General features: G+C 48.3%; 1 protein-coding gene across 2 annotated transcripts in view; it reads right to left on the bottom strand.

The window, feature by feature from the left end:
- TEX55 (testis expressed 55) overlaps positions 1-17,911 on the bottom strand; it is a 600,480-nt gene that overhangs the window by 433,812 nt on the left and 148,757 nt on the right. For both annotated transcript variants that reach the window (XM_086935534.1, XM_086935533.1), the window contains exons 4-5: positions 13,642-13,704; positions 510-572 (exon numbers count right to left, since the gene is read on the bottom strand). In XM_086935534.1, coding sequence (XP_086791660.1) covers positions 510-572; positions 13,642-13,704 — 126 coding nt within the window. The remainder of the gene's footprint in view (positions 1-509; positions 573-13,641; positions 13,705-17,911) is intronic.

The raw sequence follows: 17,911 nt of genomic DNA, 5'->3' as shown, positions 1-17,911 counted from the left end.
TGGAAGTCTGGCTAGACCCTCACCCCCCCAGAGTCAAGAATTGTAGACACCATGACTTTGAAGAATCAAATTAGTGGTGAGAGATCTCGTGATTGGTGGCTTTTTGGAAGGAAAGGCACCCATCACTCCACTCATGTGGAAGACTTTATGATTAATTTCTACATCTTTACTTAGGGGCACTACCTTTGTCTATAAGGTGTATGCAGTCAAGTTTCTATTATGCTAGTTTCTATGTAAAGAAACATTGCCATACGTGTTTGTCCTTTGCTAAAATCCTTAAAGATTACAAGATCCAAAGATCAGTTAGATTCAATCTGCCAATTGAAAGGCTCTGGTCCCATTCGCCATCAAGAAGGAAATCCAAGTAAGCTAGGAGGAAATTTATTCCATTTACATCTGAAAAATCAAATTCCAGAAACACTGATCTTTTACTTTTGGGAGTCTACATCTGTGTTAATGTCACTGCACTTGAGCTTTGTATAGAGAACACTCTAGTTAACTGTATTCACCTCCTCCACCTGTGGTTGTTGAAGTAAGCTATCCGTCCTGCCTTCACCTTCGACTTCTTGAGTCTGAAAAATAAAACATGAGTATCAAACTCCACACAGTATAATGAGTTACCAGTTACAATAAACACTTCCCTGATGTAGCCAAGCAATGGAGGATCACCTGATACCTACACCAGGGGCTCCTATGCACCAAACACTAAGAGCAGAATTGCTTCTGTTTGTGACCCGGTTTGCTAAATCTGAGAATTGAAGACATTGGTAGATTAGTACATGCATGTCAGCCAAGGTTCCGCTGGGGACATTGGCGGGAGTGGGTTAGGGCAAACAAGCATATCAGCAAAAACATCTTTGTTTATTAAACCCCTGCCCCCAAACTGAAGTTGTCTCACAGCAGGAATGTGGTAAGGCATGCATAGAGCCTGTCCCTGTAACTTACACATACTTGACTCCCTTTATTAAACCCAATAACTGGGGGATTATCACCCAGGTTGGGTTCCCCAAGAAAGTGTATTCCTTATATCGTCAGGGAATATAATACAATTCCAATAGAGGGAAAAAGAAGACTGTATATATATATATATATATATATATATATATATATATATATATATATATATATATATATATATATATATATATATATATATATATATATAATTCGAAAAGAGTCACCTCTTAGGGAAGAGCCGCTTCAGGTAGGTTAAAAATCGCTTCTTTATTGTACACGAAGGCTGCATACAGGAGATGAAAGTCACATCCTAAATTGCACTGCTGAAATGCCAGACGCGTTTCAAGTCCGTTGGACCCTTTCTCAATGGCAGCAGTTTGAAAATGCATCACATTGCCGGTTTTGTGCAAACTACTTTATTCGACACTCTCCGCCCATATGGGCGTGGCCTCTTCACAGGCTTTCTGGTCTCTGTAGTTGTACTTGTTAAACTCCAGTGAGTCCGTTGATGTGGGGCATAATTAATTCATGATTAGCCACAGTGGGGGGGATGCACACCTTCAAAGCGCCCTGCTGCATGTTCGCTCCTCCGTGTAGAAGAACCACCGTCCTCACTGGCGATGTCTGTGAACTTCACCAACAGGATGCTGCACTTTACAGCTGGGCTCCTCCGCGACCGAGGCAGGCCGCAATACATAATTCGAAAAGAGTCACCTCTTAGGGAAGAGCCGCTTCAGGTAGGTTAAAAATCGCTTCTTTATTGTACACGAAGGCTGCATACAGGAGATGAAAGTCACATCCTAAATTGCACTGCTGAAATGCCAGACGCGTTTCAAGTCCGTTGGACCCTTTCTCAATGGCAGCAGTTTGAAAATGCATCACATTGCCGGTTTTGTGCAAACTACTTTATTCGACACTCTCCGCCCATATGGGCGTGGCCTCTTCACAGGCTTTCTGGTCTCTTTAGTTGTACTTGTTAAACTCCAGTGAGTCCGTTGATGTGGGGCATAATTAATTCATGATTAGCCACAGTGGGGGGGATGCACACCTTCAAAGCGCCCTGCTGCATGTTCGCTCCTCCGTGTAGAAGAACCACCGTCCTCACTGGCGATGTCTGTGAACTTCACCAACAGGATGCTGCACTTTACAGCTGGGCTCCTCCGCGACCGAGGCAGGCCGCAATACATAATTCGAAAAGAGTCACCTCTTAGGGAAGAGCCGCTTCAGGTAGGTTAAAAATCGCTTCTTTATTGTACACGAAGGCTGCATACAGGAGATGAAAGTCACATCCTAAATTGCACTGCTGAAATGCCAGACGCGTTTCAAGTCCGTTGGACCCTTTCTCAATGGCAGCAGTTTGAAAATGCATCACATTGCCGGTTTTGTGCAAACTACTTTATTCGACACTCTCCGCCCATATGGGCGTGGCCTCTTCACAGGCTTTCTGGTCTCTGTAGTTGTACTTGTTAAACTCCAGTGAGTCCGTTGATGTGGGGCATAATTAATTCATGATTAGCCACAGTGGGGGGGATGCACACCTTCAAAGCGCCCTGCTGCATGTTCGCTCCTCCGTGTAGAAGAACCACCGTCCTCACTGGCGATGTCTGTGAACTTCACCAACAGGATGCTGCACTTTACAGCTGGGCTCCTCCGCGACCGAGGCAGGCCGCAATACATAATTCGAAAAGAGTCACCTCTTAGGGAAGAGCCGCTTCAGGTAGGTTAAAAATCGCTTCTTTATTGTACACGAAGGCTGCATACAGGAGATGAAAGTCACATCCTAAATTGCACTGCTGAAATGCCAGACGCGTTTCAAGTCCGTTGGACCCTTTCTCAATGGCAGCAGTTTGAAAATGCATCACATTGCCGGTTTTGTGCAAACTACTTTATTCGACACTCTCCGCCCATATGGGCGTGGCCTCTTCACAGGCTTTCTGGTCTCTGTAGTTGTACTTGTTAAACTCCAGTGAGTCCGTTGATGTGGGGCATAATTAATTCATGATTAGCCACAGTGGGGGGGATGCACACCTTCAAAGCGCCCTGCTGCATGTTCGCTCCTCCGTGTAGAAGAACCACCGTCCTCACTGGCGATGTCTGTGAACTTCACCAACAGGATGCTGCACTTTACAGCTGGGCTCCTCCGCGACCGAGGCAGGCCGCAATACATAATTCGAAAAGAGTCACCTCTTAGGGAAGAGCCGCTTCAGGTAGGTTAAAAATCGCTTCTTTATTGTACACGAAGGCTGCATACAGGAGATGAAAGTCACATCCTAAATTGCACTGCTGAAATGCCAGACGCGTTTCAAGTCCGTTGGACCCTTTCTCAATGGCAGCAGTTTGAAAATGCATCACATTGCCGGTTTTGTGCAAACTACTTTATTCGACACTCTCCACCCATATGGGCGTGGCCTCTTCACAGGCTTTCTGGTCTCTGTAGTTGTACTTGTTAAACTCCAGTGAGTCCGTTGATGTGGGGCAAAATTAATTCATGATTAGCCACAGTGGGGGGGATGCACACCTTCAAAGCGCCCTGCTGCATGTTCGCTCCTCCATGTAGAAGAACCACCGTCCTCACTGGCGATGTCTGTGAACTTCACCAACAGGATGCTGCACTTTACAGCTGGGCTCCTCCGCGACCGAGGCAGGCCGCAATACATAATTCGAAAAGAGTCACCTCTTAGGGAAGAGCCGCTTCAGGTAGGTTAAAAATCGCTTCTTTATTGTACACGAAGGCTGCATACAGGAGATGAAAGTCACATCCTAAATTGCACTGCTGAAATGCCAGACGCGTTTCAAGTCCGTTGGACCCTTTCTCAATGGCAGCAGTTTGAAAATGCATCACATTGCCGGTTTTGTGCAAACTACTTTATTCGACACTCTCCGCCCATATGGGCGTGGCCTCTTCACAGGCTTTCTGGTCTCTGTAGTTGTACTTGTTAAACTCCAGTGAGTCCGTTGATGTGGGGCAAAATTAATTCATGATTAGCCACAGTGGGGGGGATGCACACCTTCAAAGCGCCCTGCTGCATGTTCGCTCCTCCGTGTAGAAGAACCACCGTCCTCACTGGCGATGTCTGTGAACTTCACCAACAGGATGCTGCACTTTACAGCTGGGCTCCTCCGCGACCGAGGCTGGCCGCAATACATAATTCGAAAAGAGGATCACCTGATACCTACACCAGGGGCTCCTATGCACCAAACACTAAGAGCAGAATTGCTTCTGTTTGTGACCCGGTTTGCTAAATCTGAGAATTGAAGACATTGGTAGATTAGTACATGCATGTCAGCCAAGGTTCTGCTGGGGACATTGGCGGGAGTGGGTTAGGGCAAACAAGCATATCAGCAAAAACATCTTTGTTTATTAAACCCCCGCCCCCAAACTGAAGTTGTCTCACAGCAGGAATGTGGTAAGGCATGCATAGAGCCTGTCCCTGTAACTTACACATATATATATATATATATATATATATATATATATATATATACATATATATATATATATATATATATATATATATATATATATATATTACATCTAATGGGCTTCTTCCGACAATTGATGAATTTAATAGCTTCACAACCGTATGAGGAGGCGACTTACATTTTATAGCCTACTCATCCTTTGACAGCTTCGAAGGTGTAATTTGTAGACTAGCCTATTCATTGGTGTACATGTGATGTCAGATCTATCCACTGACTCATCAATATTCTTTTTAGTTGTCTGTTCACAACATAAGCAAAAGACTACAGGATCTCCTAATTATTACTGGAACAGGGGGGGTTACAAAGAATGTTGACTATGCGTGCAGAACTATTTCTGATCATAAATCCTTGCTGCTTACTCGGAAATGAGGAAATCCACTTATATGTGTCTGACATGGCAACTGTGGGTATTGTTTGGTATTATTTTCACAGTTTTATATAGCACAAACAGACTAAGGGCATTAGAGCACCAAAATACAATACACACCGGCAGATTCACTTTTTTGTTTTTGTTTTTAAAGCACGGGGATACCTACTCCAGGGGCTCCTACGCACCAAACACTAAGAGCAGAATTGCTTCTGTTTGTGACCCGGTTTGCTAAATCTGAGAATTGAAGACATTGGTAGATTAGTACATGCATGTCAGCCAAGGTTCTGCTGGGGCCATTGGCGGGAGTGGGTTAGGGCAAACAAGCATATCAGCAAAAACATCTTTGTTTATTAAACCCCCGCCCCCAAACTGAAGTTGTCTCACAGCAGGAATGTGGTAAGGCATGCATAGAGCCTGTCCCTGTAACTTACACATAATTGACTCCCTTTATTAAACCCAATAACTGGGGGATTATCACCCAAGTTGGGTTCCCCAAGAAAGTGTATTCCTTATATCGTCAGGGAATATAATACAATTCCAATAGAGGGAAAAAGAAGACTGTATATATATATATATATATAAATATATATATATATATATATATTTGATCAAAACGGGTAAACGGAGCAATTCCCTTACTGTGCCCAATTCTCTTTACCAGGTGACAAGAGTACCTGTCAGAGAAATATAACACCGGACTAAGTGCGGATACCTACAACACGGAACGCCCGAGGGGGCACTGGTAGGACCGCGCCAAATTTCTTTTTAGCGGTAAGCCCCCAGCGAACTTACTTAATAGACATAGTTTAGTATATATAGAAATGGGGAGCTTATTGTTTTTCCATCCTCCACAGGCCCTACTCAGAACACCAGCCTGATAGACAGCCAATACTACTTCTGACCACCACAAGACACTAGGTGAGTCCAATGACATGCAGATTTAAGAACTACCTGGAGTCATTTACCCTTGGGAGAGGGTTCCTGACCCAGTACTCTTTTTCTGCCCAATAGGTGACCCATCCATTAGAAGCGTGGACGGAGGTCCATACTCATACTACTTCACTGGTAATGTACCCATACCCACCATTAACCACACTTGTAAATATGTTGCACCTAGTTTCTAAAACCTATCTCATTCGTGTACTATAGGTGTATAATCCAGACGATCTGTTGGATAACGGCCCAGCTACTTCGCCGCTTCTCCTTCCCCCCCCCCTCCCACTGTCCTGAAGAAGACCCGCAGCTGAGGTCCTCAATATCCCAAGAGCATCATGGTCGAAACGTCGACGCTTACCAATTGACCTGCCTGTATCCCTCTTAGTTTTCTTTTCCCCCCCTACCCCCCAATTGACAACCATAGGGGACAGGCCTACTAGATAGTGGAAGCTATCCCGCTTTGTATTGTGTAAATAATATAACTGTTTATCACCTTTGTCTTTTTCTCCATTCTCCTCATCACTTGAGCACCCCTTTCCCTTCCTCACTGACTATACTCTTGATAGTCCACTGCGCCGTTTAGACAACTGTTTTATCTCATTGTAAATAAATAATTGAATTTTTGATATAACAAATATACATAGTGTGGTTATACTTTGATTGCTTTTTCAATTACCCGGTTCTTCCAAGTCAATTGTGTCAAACTTTTTGGGTTTTGTCTACTACTGAATACATCTCTCCCACTGTTTTGATTGAATCAATGTATGCGAATTTAACTGCATAACCGAAAAACAAATGAAATTCATTTAAGTGTTTGCTTAAATCATAGTCAAGGACCATCTTTATTTGAGATACCATCAGGAAACAGGAGTACAGAATGGGAGGTGTTTAGGGTGGTGGTGAGAGGGGCACACAGTAAGGAAGTGATAGGTGCAAAAACGTGGTGGTCTCTAATATGACGATGAATAAATGTTATGTTATGTTATGTTATGTTATGCGTTTTTATTTGGCGCACAGATGCTCCAGCTAAGGAGCGTCCTGGCGCCCGACAAGGCAGCTGCACAACACAACTAAACAATAAAAAACCAACATATATATACAAACTAAGGAAATAAAAAGGTTTTCACCGCACGGCGAAAGGAAAGCAAATCGCTCATAGCGCGAATTGCCGGGGGCAAGGAGTTCCACAGAGCAGCTGCGCGCACTCGAAACGAGCGTCCACCGGCCCTACTCCGCTTGAAGCGCGGCACAACGGCCAGTTCAAGGTCTGCAGATCTTAAGGGTCGCGCTGGGATGTAATTGGCCAGGAGGGCCGTAAGGATCGTTGCTGGGGACCCCTTCAGAATTTTATAGGCGACGCAGAGGACCTTAAACTGGATCCGCTGGGCCACCGGATGCCAATGCAGTGACCGCAGGGTACTGGAAGTAGGACAGAATCTTGGGAGGCCTACCACCGCTCAAGCTGCGGCGTTCTGAATCCTCTGTAAGCGCCCGATCTCTGCCAGATTCAGACCGGCCAACAAGGAACTCGCATAATCCAGCCTGGAGATGACAGTAGCTTGGATCATGAGTTGCCTGGTAGGGGCATCGAAGAACTTAAGCACAGGACGGAGCCCGCGCAGGATGCCAAAGCAGCATGCAGCCGTGCGTTTGGTATGGCACACAAACGTGAGGGAGGGGTCCAGCCAGACCCCGAGGTTCTTAAGCTCGGCGACTGGGATGGGAGCAGGACCCAAATCCCCCGGCCACCATCTCTCTCCCCACAGTTCCGGCTGTCTGCCAAAAACCATGACCTCGGTCTTGCTAGCGTTCAGCTGGAGACAGTTGGACGTCATCCAGCTGGCGACCGCCCGCAGTCCTTGTTGAAACCTGGGGGCATCGACTTCGGCATCCCCGCTGATCGTGACCGCCAGCTGGGTGTCATCGGCATATGACACCATGGTCATACCCCATTGTTTGACAACCTCAGCTAGCGGCCTTACGTACAGATTAAACAACGTAGGGCTCAGCGAGGAGCCTTGGGGGACCCCCAGGTTTAACGGATGGAATTTGGACTGATAAGGTGGGACGGTCACGCTAAAGGCCCGGTTGGTTAAGAACGACCGGAACCACTCGAGAGCGGTGCCGGTGACACCAGCCTCCTCTAGGCGCAGCAGAAGGATAGGGTGCGAGACGGTGTCAAAGGCAGCGCTTATATCTAATAACACAAGCGCTGCCGTTTGTCCCGCGTCAAGCACGGAGCGAAGATGCTCCACCATGTAAAGCAGAGCCGTCTCCGTGCTGTGACCAGCCCTAAACCCATTCTGCGTAGCGTCGAGGATATCTGCGCGGTAAAGATGTTCCGAGAGGACGGCATTTAAGTGTGCCTCCATAACCTTAGCCGGCCACGGCAGGAGTGAAATCGGCCGGTAGCTCTCCGGCTTGCTCCCGTCCAGGCTGGGTTTCTTGAGAATAGGCCGAACCATGGCTCGCTTCCACTTCAGTGGGACTTTGCCAGATGTTAGTGACAAATTGATCAAGGAACATAGCGGTGAGATATCGTGTACCGCTAGGTCCTTGAACACATCAGGGCAAAGTGGATCCTCTGGGGACCCAGACTTCACTCTGTGGGCCAATGTGTCTAGGCTATCAGATGTTAGCATAGGTAAGGAGTGTAGTCCCTCAGATGGTAACGGCTTAGAAGATGGATTAGCCGAGGGAGTGACCGAAGGAAAGGCCCGATAGATGGCATTCACCTTTTCCAAGAAAAACTCTGCCAATTTTTCACAATGCTCAACAGAGCTCTGGTGTGACGTTGTGACTTTTTTGGCAGTGAGGTCTTTCAGTACCTTGAAAATAGCCTTAGATGGGTTCGAGCTATTCCTGAATTGTGCAGCATAAAATGCGGCACGAGTTCTACATACCGCCCGATGGTACACTTTCACAGTCGACAGATATAGAACTTTCTTCGTGCTGTTATAGGCTTTACGCCACGCCCGCTCTGCGCGCCTGCAGGAGACCTTCAGAGCTCGCAGTGAGTCGTCGTACCAGGGGCTGGCCTTACCAGCTCCAGTTTTACAGGTTACCAAGGGAATAAGGGTGTCCAAAGCCCTGGAGACCCAGTTGCAAAACCTGTCATAGACCTGATCAGGCGATCCCAAGATGTCAAGCGGGTCAGCCGATAGGAGGTGGAAAAACTCATCCAGCTTAAGTTTGTTCCAGCGTCGTCTTGGAACCGAGCACACCACTGGCTTAGGTTGAATAGCCACAATAGGGCAGTGGATCTGTATCAAATAATGATCAGTCCATGCCAGAGGTGTGTAGCTGGTGACGCAGGCTTCCGTAAGATTAGTGAAAAACGGATCAAGGGTATGACCCCCTGAATGGGTGGGCTGTGCCACCAGCTGATTCAGCTGGAGCGCCTCGAGGTCTGCCAAGAAACTGGATACTGAGGGACTGATGGAGTTGTCAAAATGCAGATTTAAGTCTCCAATGATGGAAAAATTGGAGCACCCCGTAGCCAATTCACTAATGGCGTCAGGTAGCGCTGCTCTAAAGGCCACTTCGCTCCCCGGGGGCCGATAGATCAGTAGTCCCGACAGGGTGAAGTTAGATGTAATGGCAACCTTAAACAAAGCGCTTTCGCAACCCGGGATTTTTTGCCCATGCCACGTGCAGGAATAGCAGGATTTGACAGCGAGAGCTATCCCACCGCCTCTTGAAGTACGGTTCAAGGTGAATACCGAGTATTCCGGCGGGAAGGCCAGATTGACAATGGCCGAGTCGGCATCCTGCAGCCTGGTCTCTGTCACACAGAATAGGTCAGGCAACTCCCCACCTAGCAGATCGTAAATGTCAAGATGGTGCTTAACAAGCGACCTAGCATTAAGATTCCATACACAAATACTAGGCAGTGGGCTTGGGGGCGCACGAGGGGCATCCCTGCAGCTCCTGCTTACGGGGGCGGACAAGGTGAAGCATCCGCAACCACACGAAAACGGGCCGCATAGGGGGTCCACCCTGGATGTAGTACAGGTCGACCAGGACCTGTTAATGGCAACCAGACTGTCTCTGGTATAGCACCGCATGATGTAAAATAGTACGGCCAGGAAGGGGGTCAGAGCCCAGCCACGTCCAGCACGTCCTGTCGCGGACGGGCGCAGACGGGCAGGACTCTGGCACGACTCCGGCCACGCGAGGACGCGCCCGCTCCGCGATCCCGCTCCGGAAGGGAAGAGCATTTAGTAGGCGTCCCCTCACACACACATGCGCAGTCACGCGCTGGCAAAGGAAGCTGCTCTGCCCCTAACAAGTATGGCGCCCACCCCGGGAACCAAGCCCGCCAAGCGGCGGTGGGGGGCACAATTTACGGTGAGGGTAAGAGGACTGATTTTAAACTACCCACCTGTCTGCGCGCAACACAAAACAATTTACAGCTAGCAAATTTTTAAAAACGCGGTAAAACACGCAGCGCGCTTCAGCAACACAGCGCTCGCTACCTTGTCAGCAGGGAAACGCCAGAGACTCGCCTTTAGTAGGCGTCCCCTCACACACACATGCGCAGTCACGCGCTGGCAAAGGAAGCTGCTCTGCCCCTAACAAGTATGGCGCCCACCCCGGGAACCAAGCCCGCCAAGCGGCGGTGGGGGGCACAATTTACGGTGAGGGTAAGAGGACTGATTTTAAACTACCCACCTGTCTGCGCGCAACACAAAACAATTTACAGCTAGCAAATTTTTAAAAACGCGGTAAAACACGCAGCGCGCTTCAGCAACACAGCGCTCGCTACCTTGTCAGCAGGGAAACGCCAGGGACTCGCCTTTAGTAGGCGTCCCCTCACACACACATGCGCAGTCACGCGCTGGCAAAGGAAGCTGCTCTGCCCCTAACAAGTATGGCGCCCACCCCGGGAACCAAGCCCGCCAAGCGGCGGTGGGGGGCACAATTTACGGTGAGGGTAAGAGGACTGATTTTAAACTACCCACCTGTCTGCGCGCAACACAAAACAATTTACAGCTAGCAAATTTTTTAAAACGCGGTAAAACGCTGTAAAACACGCAGCGCGCTTCAGCAACACAGCGCTCGCTACCTTGTCAGCAGGGAAACGCCAGGGACTCGCCTTTAGTAGGCGTCCCCTCACACACACATGCGCAGTCACGCGCTGGCAAAGGAAGCTGCTCTGCCCCTAACAAGTATGGCGCCCACCCCGGGAACCAAGCCCGCCAAGCCGCGGTGGGGGGCACAATTTACGGTGAGGGTAAGAGGACTGATTTTAAACTACCCACCTGTCTGCGCGCAACACAAAACAATTTACAGCTAGCAAATTTTTAAAAACGCGGTAAAACACGCAGCGTGCTTCAGCAACACAGCGCTCGCTACCTTGTCAGCAGGGAAACGCCAGGGACTCGCCTTTAGTAGGCGTCCCCTCACACACACATGCGCAGTCACGCGCTGGCAAAGGAAGCTGCTCTGCCCCTAACAAGTATGGCGCCCACCCCGGGAACCAAGCCCACCAAGCGGCGGTGTCCCCAACATGCTAAGAAACATGTACCAGATTGTAAGGGATACTCTATTTTGTTTTACAACAACACATTCTCTCTCTGGGAGTCTTTGTTTGTAAAATAGAAAACTTTGCTACGCAGGTGCATCTAACATGGGGTCAGCACAGTAAAGTACAGTGCCTTCCGCAGAGCAGCTGTAGTGGCATCTTCTGCTCAAAGATCTTCATCAGGCAAGCGGAAGTCTCTAAATATGACAGGCTGTAGTGCACCAGGACAACTGAGTACATCCTTTCGTTGCTTTAGGGGATTGGAGTAGAGCCTTCCATGAAGTAACTAAGGCTCCAAATTGCAACATTGTGGGTGCTCACACTGCTTGCACTCTACTCCCCCGAACCTCCGGTGGAACACTCAATTACTCACACTTTTGTATCTTACTATAGCATAATTATCCTGTAGCAGATATTTGGACATATAAAAATCTGCATATTCTGCCTTTGGCAATCTGAATTTTGCATGTACATTTGAAATGTATTTTCAAATTTAACTTGCTGCTTCCTTGGGAAAACAAATGGTGTTCTGACCCTAGTATACTAGGGTTACATTATTCAACAAGGCCGACGCTGTCATCGCACCCCACCTGCGAGACATCATCAACACCTCCTTCGACACCGCCACCTTCCCTGAGAGCTGGAAGCACGCCGAACTCAGCGCTCTTCTCAAGAAACCCACAGCGGACCCCACCGAACTCAAGAATTACCGCCCCATCTCGCTCCTCCCGTTTCCAGCCAAAGTCATCGAGAAGACCGTCAACAAGCAGCTGGCCGCCTTCCTTGAGACGAATGGATCCCTCGACCCATCACAGTCTGGCTTCCGAGCCAACCACAGCACCGAGACCGCCCTCATCGCCGCCACCGATGACATCCGAGCCCTGATGGACAACGGAGAAACAGCGGCCCTCATCCTCCTAGACCTCTCCGCGGCATTCGACACTGTCTGCCACCGCACCCTAGTACAGCGCCTCAGCAACGTCGGAATCCAGGAGAAGGCTCTGGAATGGATCATCTCCTTCCTCGACGGAAGAACACAGAGAGTCCGCCTACCACCGTACAAGTCAGAGGCCACCGAAGTCATCTGCGGCGTCCCTCAAGGATCCTCGCTGAGCCCCACCCTCTTCAACGTCTACATGAGCCCCCTCGCGGCCATCGCACACCAACACAACCTCAACATAATCTCCTACGCCGACGACACCCAGCTGATCCTCTCCCTGACCAACGACCCCGCCGCCGCCAGAGCCAACCTGCACGAAGGGATGAAAGAGGTAGCCGAGTGGATGACGACCAGCCGCCTGAAACTGAACTCAGACAAGACGGAGGTCCTCATCCTGGGCTCTTCACCCTCCGCCTGGGACGACTCCTGGTGGCCTCCCGCCCTGGGCACCGCACCCAAACCGACAGACCACGCACGCAACCTGGGCTTCATCCTGGACTCCTCCCTCTCCATGACCAGGCAAGTCAACAACGTCTCCTCGGCATGCTTCAACATCCTACGCATGCTACGGAAGATCTTCTGGTGGATCCCCACCGAGACCAGGAAGACCGTCACCCAGGCCCTCGTCACCAGCCGACTGGACTACGGCAACGCCCTCTACGCCGGTACCACCGCCAAGCTCCAGAAGAGACTCCAGCGGATCCAGAACGCCTCAGCCAGACTCATCCTCGACATCCCACAAACCAGCCACATCTCCGGACATCTGAGAGACCTGCATTGGCTCCCCGTCAACAAAAGAATCACCTTCCGCCTCCTCACCCACGCACACAAAGCCCTACACGACCAAGGCCCGAGCTACCTCAACAACCGAATCAACTTCTACGGTCCCAAACGCCACCTCCGATCAGCCAACCACGCCCTCGCCGCCATCCCCCGCATCCGAAGAGCGACAACAGGAGGAAGGTCCTTCTCCTACCTGGCCGCCAAGACCTGGAACTCCCTCCCGACCGACCTGCGCCTGACCCAAGACCACCTCTCCTTCAGGAAGAAGCTGAATACCTGGCTGTTCGAGGAGTAACGGCACCCCCCTCCCCCCAGCGCCTTGAGACCCTACGGGTAAGTAGTGCGCTCTATAAATGTCTTTGATTGATTGATTGATTGGTGTGTGCTACCAAATAGATGGATATTTCACATGTATTTGATTGTTAAATTTGTACAGGATATCAAATATAATGGTTTGAAAGTTTCTGACATCAATCTGCATTTCTATTGTGCCAAGGGTATCCCTGAAGGGGAATTATCCTGGAAACCAATATAAGGAAAACTCATCTGTACTCTTCAAAACTCTGCTTCAACGTTAAGCACAGCAAAGATAAACTCAGTAAGACAATCTTTTTAGGAAAGTAGTAAATTGTTAATTATACTCACTTCAACCTCCAGGGGCAGCCAAGGCAAACCATCTACATTTTCTTCTGCTGTAACTTCCCCAGTCTGAAAGTAAAAGTTTAAAGTTAAATGCAAGAACAGAGAAGCTGCCTGCGACAATGTTCTCACAGTGACCACCACACATCAGTTTCTTGTCTGATTCTCTTGTGACACTGCAGGCTATTATATTTTTCTGTAGTCTTTGGTCATGAACGTTAGTGGAGAGTGTAAGGTTCCTGTCTGTAAACAGCCAGCAATGGACCTGCACTGGTGACATTGTGGCTGCCTCCGCCGTGCTGTCCTGCAGGGCCCCACCTAGCATTTGGTCTTCAGCAAGGATATCCGCGCTTCATTTGAAATGTCTATATTTACAAAAGGCATCAGGGGTAACTCATGTACCTCTGTAGAATTCATTTGCATGTCTATGGGCCCAGATATTGTAGTATATTTACACACACACCTTGAGGACACAAATAATTGTTTAATAAAACTTCTTAAAGTAACTAAGTATACTGTCTTACTAATAATACAAATCTTGAAACATGCTTTGCACCCTACATGTATTATGAGTGATACATGTACTGTCTGCACAAGCAGTTTTACCCCACACCACCCCCTAGCATGCAAACAAATCTTGGTTAATGCCAGACTGAAGAGTCCAACATAATACATCGGAAAATAAAAGTAACAGAAATGGCACAGCAGACCTGTACATAAGAAGGTGTGCCCTAAAAGAAGGTTGTTTCAGTGGAATAAAATGAAGCCAGTCTGGCAGAAATCTTGAAACCTAAGCAGAAATTTAAAACATTTCATTGATTTCCAAACTAACTGTAACCTTAGTTTGCATTATCATTTTATATTCCTTTAAATAAAGAGGAGCATCTCTGTAGATAAGCTAACAGGTCACTTCTTTGATGCTGGATAGCTTGCTTCCTCAAGCCAGGGATCTCAGTATATTTAATTGTGTTTTGAATGAGCATATTCTATTCTATTCTATTAAAAATATTTATACAGCGCACTATCACCGTCGGTTTCTTGGCGCTCTTGATAAAGATAGCGGAGGTCCAGGGGTGGATTAGTCGTATGCATCTTGAAAGAGCAGAGTTTTCAGGAGAGTACGGAAACTATCGTACTTAGAACACAGACGGAGAGATAGGGGCAGGGAGTTCCAAGTAGAGGGAGCCAAAACAGAGAAGCTCAGGCCTCCGTGCTTTTTCCTTTTAAATCTGGGGACCTCAAGAAGGTTCAGAGATGCCGAGCGCAGAGCTCTGGCAGGAACATGACGGGACACAGCTGATGTAATGAACTTAGGGGCTGCGTCTTCTAAGGCCTTAAAGGTGGTGCATGCCAGTTTAAAAATACACCGTTTTGAGACAGGGAGCCAGTGTAAACTGCGGAGTAGGGGAGAGACATGTTGGTGTCTGGGCTGGCAGAAGATCAAGCGAGCAGCTTGATTCTGCACCAACTGAAGTCGATGAAGGTGACATGCGGGAATACCTGCATACAAGATGTTGGCGTAGTCGAGCCTGGAGGTGATGAGGGCAATGACTACTTGGGTCAGGGCTTCTTTATTCAGAAACCTATTGATCTTGCGAATACGCCTAAGATGGAAGAAGCAGGCAGAAGTTACCGCGTTGATGTGGGGTCTCATAGAGAGATCTTGAGAAATGGTCACCCCCAGGCTTTTGACAGAGCTCACGGGAGTTGGTGCCGTCCCCAGAGATGCAGGCCAAAAGGAAGCGTTCCATGGGTGATTGGGGCCACCCACCAAGACGAGCTCAGTTTTGGTGGGGTTTAGTTTTAGGTGACTATGGTACATCCACTCAGCTATGGTTAGCATGGTGGACTGAAAGTTAGTGCAGGAGGAGGGGAGGGAGTCGACAGGGAAAATTAACTGCAGATCATCAGCATAATTGTAAGTTGTGACCGGGAAGTTGCGGAGAGTGACAAGCAATGGTTGGAGATATAAATTAAAAAGAAGAGGGGATAGTGCCGAGCCTTGAGGGACACCACAGTGAAGGGGAGAATAGGGCGCAGAGAAGGTGGAAAGGTGGACGGACTGTGAGCGCTGGTATAAGAAGGATTTGAGCCAGTCAAGGGCCACTCCTTGGATCCCGGCGTTGGCGACACGGTCGATCAAGATGGAGTGATCGACCGTGTCGAATGCCGCAGAGAGATCCAAAAGGACAAGGGCTTGGGCGATGTTCTTGTCAGCTCCTTTCCTGAGGGTGTCCATGACTGCCACTATGACCGCCTCAGTGGAGTGGAGGGGTCTAAATCCAGCTTGTTGAGGGTCTAGGAACAGTGATTGTTCTATGAAGGAGCTCAGACAGCGGGTCACATAAGTTTCCAGAATCTTGCCTAGGTAGGGAAGGAGGGAAATGGGTCTATAATTGCTGAGGATGGTAGGGTCAGCATTAGGTTTCTTCAAAATAGGTAGAACGGCAGCTTGCTTGAAGGAAGATGGTACCACTCCGGTAGCAAGAGAGTTATTAAGTAGTGCAAGCGGGGGACCTGGGCAAGCAAGAAAGGCTCCTTTGAGGACCTGCGGGGGGCAGCAGTCATTAGGGGATCCCGAACTTACTTTGTGGAGGAGTGATGAGAATTCTTGTAGAGAAATCGGTGGGAATGTGGTCAAGGTACTGGTGTTGGGGGGAGGCAGAGGGGGAGGCATAGGAGATGCAGGGGTAGGGATGTTATGCTTTATGGTTATTATTTTTTCTGTAAAATAGGAATTGAGTGAGTCGCATAAAGCTTGTGACGGCAAAGGTTGAGGAGTGACTCGATCAGGGAGGGAGAGCTCATTTACGATAGAGAAGATGTCTTTTGTTTTGTTATTTGAATTTAGAATTTTTTGTGAGAAATAAGCTGTCTTGGCTTCCAGAATAGATTTTTTATAGGTTTTTAAGGACTCAGTGTATATGAGTTTGAGTTGAGGGTCGTAGTGGCGACGCCAGCGGCGCTCGGTTTGCCGCAAGGCGAGTTTGTCTGCTTTAAGTTGGTCCGTATACCAGCGTTGAGCATCGTGGGGGCGCATTGTTTTGATTTTTTTCAGGGGGGCAGCTGTATCGCTGGCCCGGCGTAGCCATTCATTGAGTTTCTCAGCCTGATTCTCTACTGAAAATAGCGGCAATGGTGCCGAGGCTGCCAGTGAGGTGTGAAAGTCGAGAAGGTTAGCCCTTTTCCAATTGCGAGCCATCTTGTTCTTAGTGCGGGTGAGAGGACACAGGGTGTGAAGATGAAGGTGAAAAGAGATGAAATGGTGATCTGACCAAGAGCATGGGGAGACTGAGGGGGGTGAGATGTCGAGGTTGGAAGTCCAGAGTTGGTCTAGCGTGTGACCTTTCAGATGGGTGGGGGAGTGAATGTGTTGTGAGAGGTTCATGCCTTTGAGAAGTTCAGTGAATTCCACAGATAAGTGGCTTTCATGGCATAGCAGATCTTTGTGGCACCAGTTGCAGTTGTCTTCCTTCATGACCTAGTTTGTGGCTTCTAACTATTCCAAGGTTACTTTAAAGCCCATAAATATTAATTTAAAGTGTAGTACAGGCTGATCATCAATAAAACAGGAGCATGCATTTCAAGGGACGTTTGCCTCACCTGACTTCCACATGTAAGACTTTTCCTTATGCCCTACGAATGCAGTTGTTTCTACTTATGCCTTCAATGTGAATTCACTAGCATCCTAAACAGTCCCAGATGGACAAGAATACATAAGATCATCACCCTACAGATAGTGCGTAATTTGTGCCGGTGGTTGCTGGTGTGGGGCATCATCACTTATTTTTGGGGACTAGACATCTACTGATAACAAGAGAGGGAAAAACACAAAGTGAAAAGACAGAGGAAGAGAAAGATGGGAAAACCATCATAAAGGGAGAAAGCAGTAACCTGCAAGAGTGACACAAAGGGGCAATAAGTGTCTGGTGGAGGATTAAAGAGGCCCAAGAAGCTTTCAAGACTTTGCAGCCTTGGTAACTTGTGTATCAACATAAAACTACGCCAACTGCGGGCTTCTAAGCACAGCTTTGGGCACGGGCATTAATTTATTTACAAATGAACCACTGCCTACAGTTTAGGGTTTTACGTAAAGAATGAAACATATAGCTAGCATCAAACACATTTGGGGACTCCTGAAGTCTTTTCACATAACTGTAACACGAGAAGGATGGAGCGCTTGGCAAACTAGAGTGGCGGGGGCTGCTGGAGGGCGGCAATGAGAGGAAATTGCAGTGATAATATAATGTTTTACTCCCTTCTCCGCTGGGGGCGG

Source organism: Lissotriton vulgaris, chromosome 8 (genome assembly GCF_964263255.1).
Source record: "Lissotriton vulgaris chromosome 8, aLisVul1.2, whole genome shotgun sequence".
In the NCBI taxonomy this organism is placed as follows: Eukaryota; Metazoa; Chordata; class Amphibia; order Caudata; family Salamandridae; genus Lissotriton; species Lissotriton vulgaris.
The sequence above is the reverse complement of the archived record's forward strand: the minus strand, read 5'-3'. Positions and strand labels throughout refer to the sequence as shown.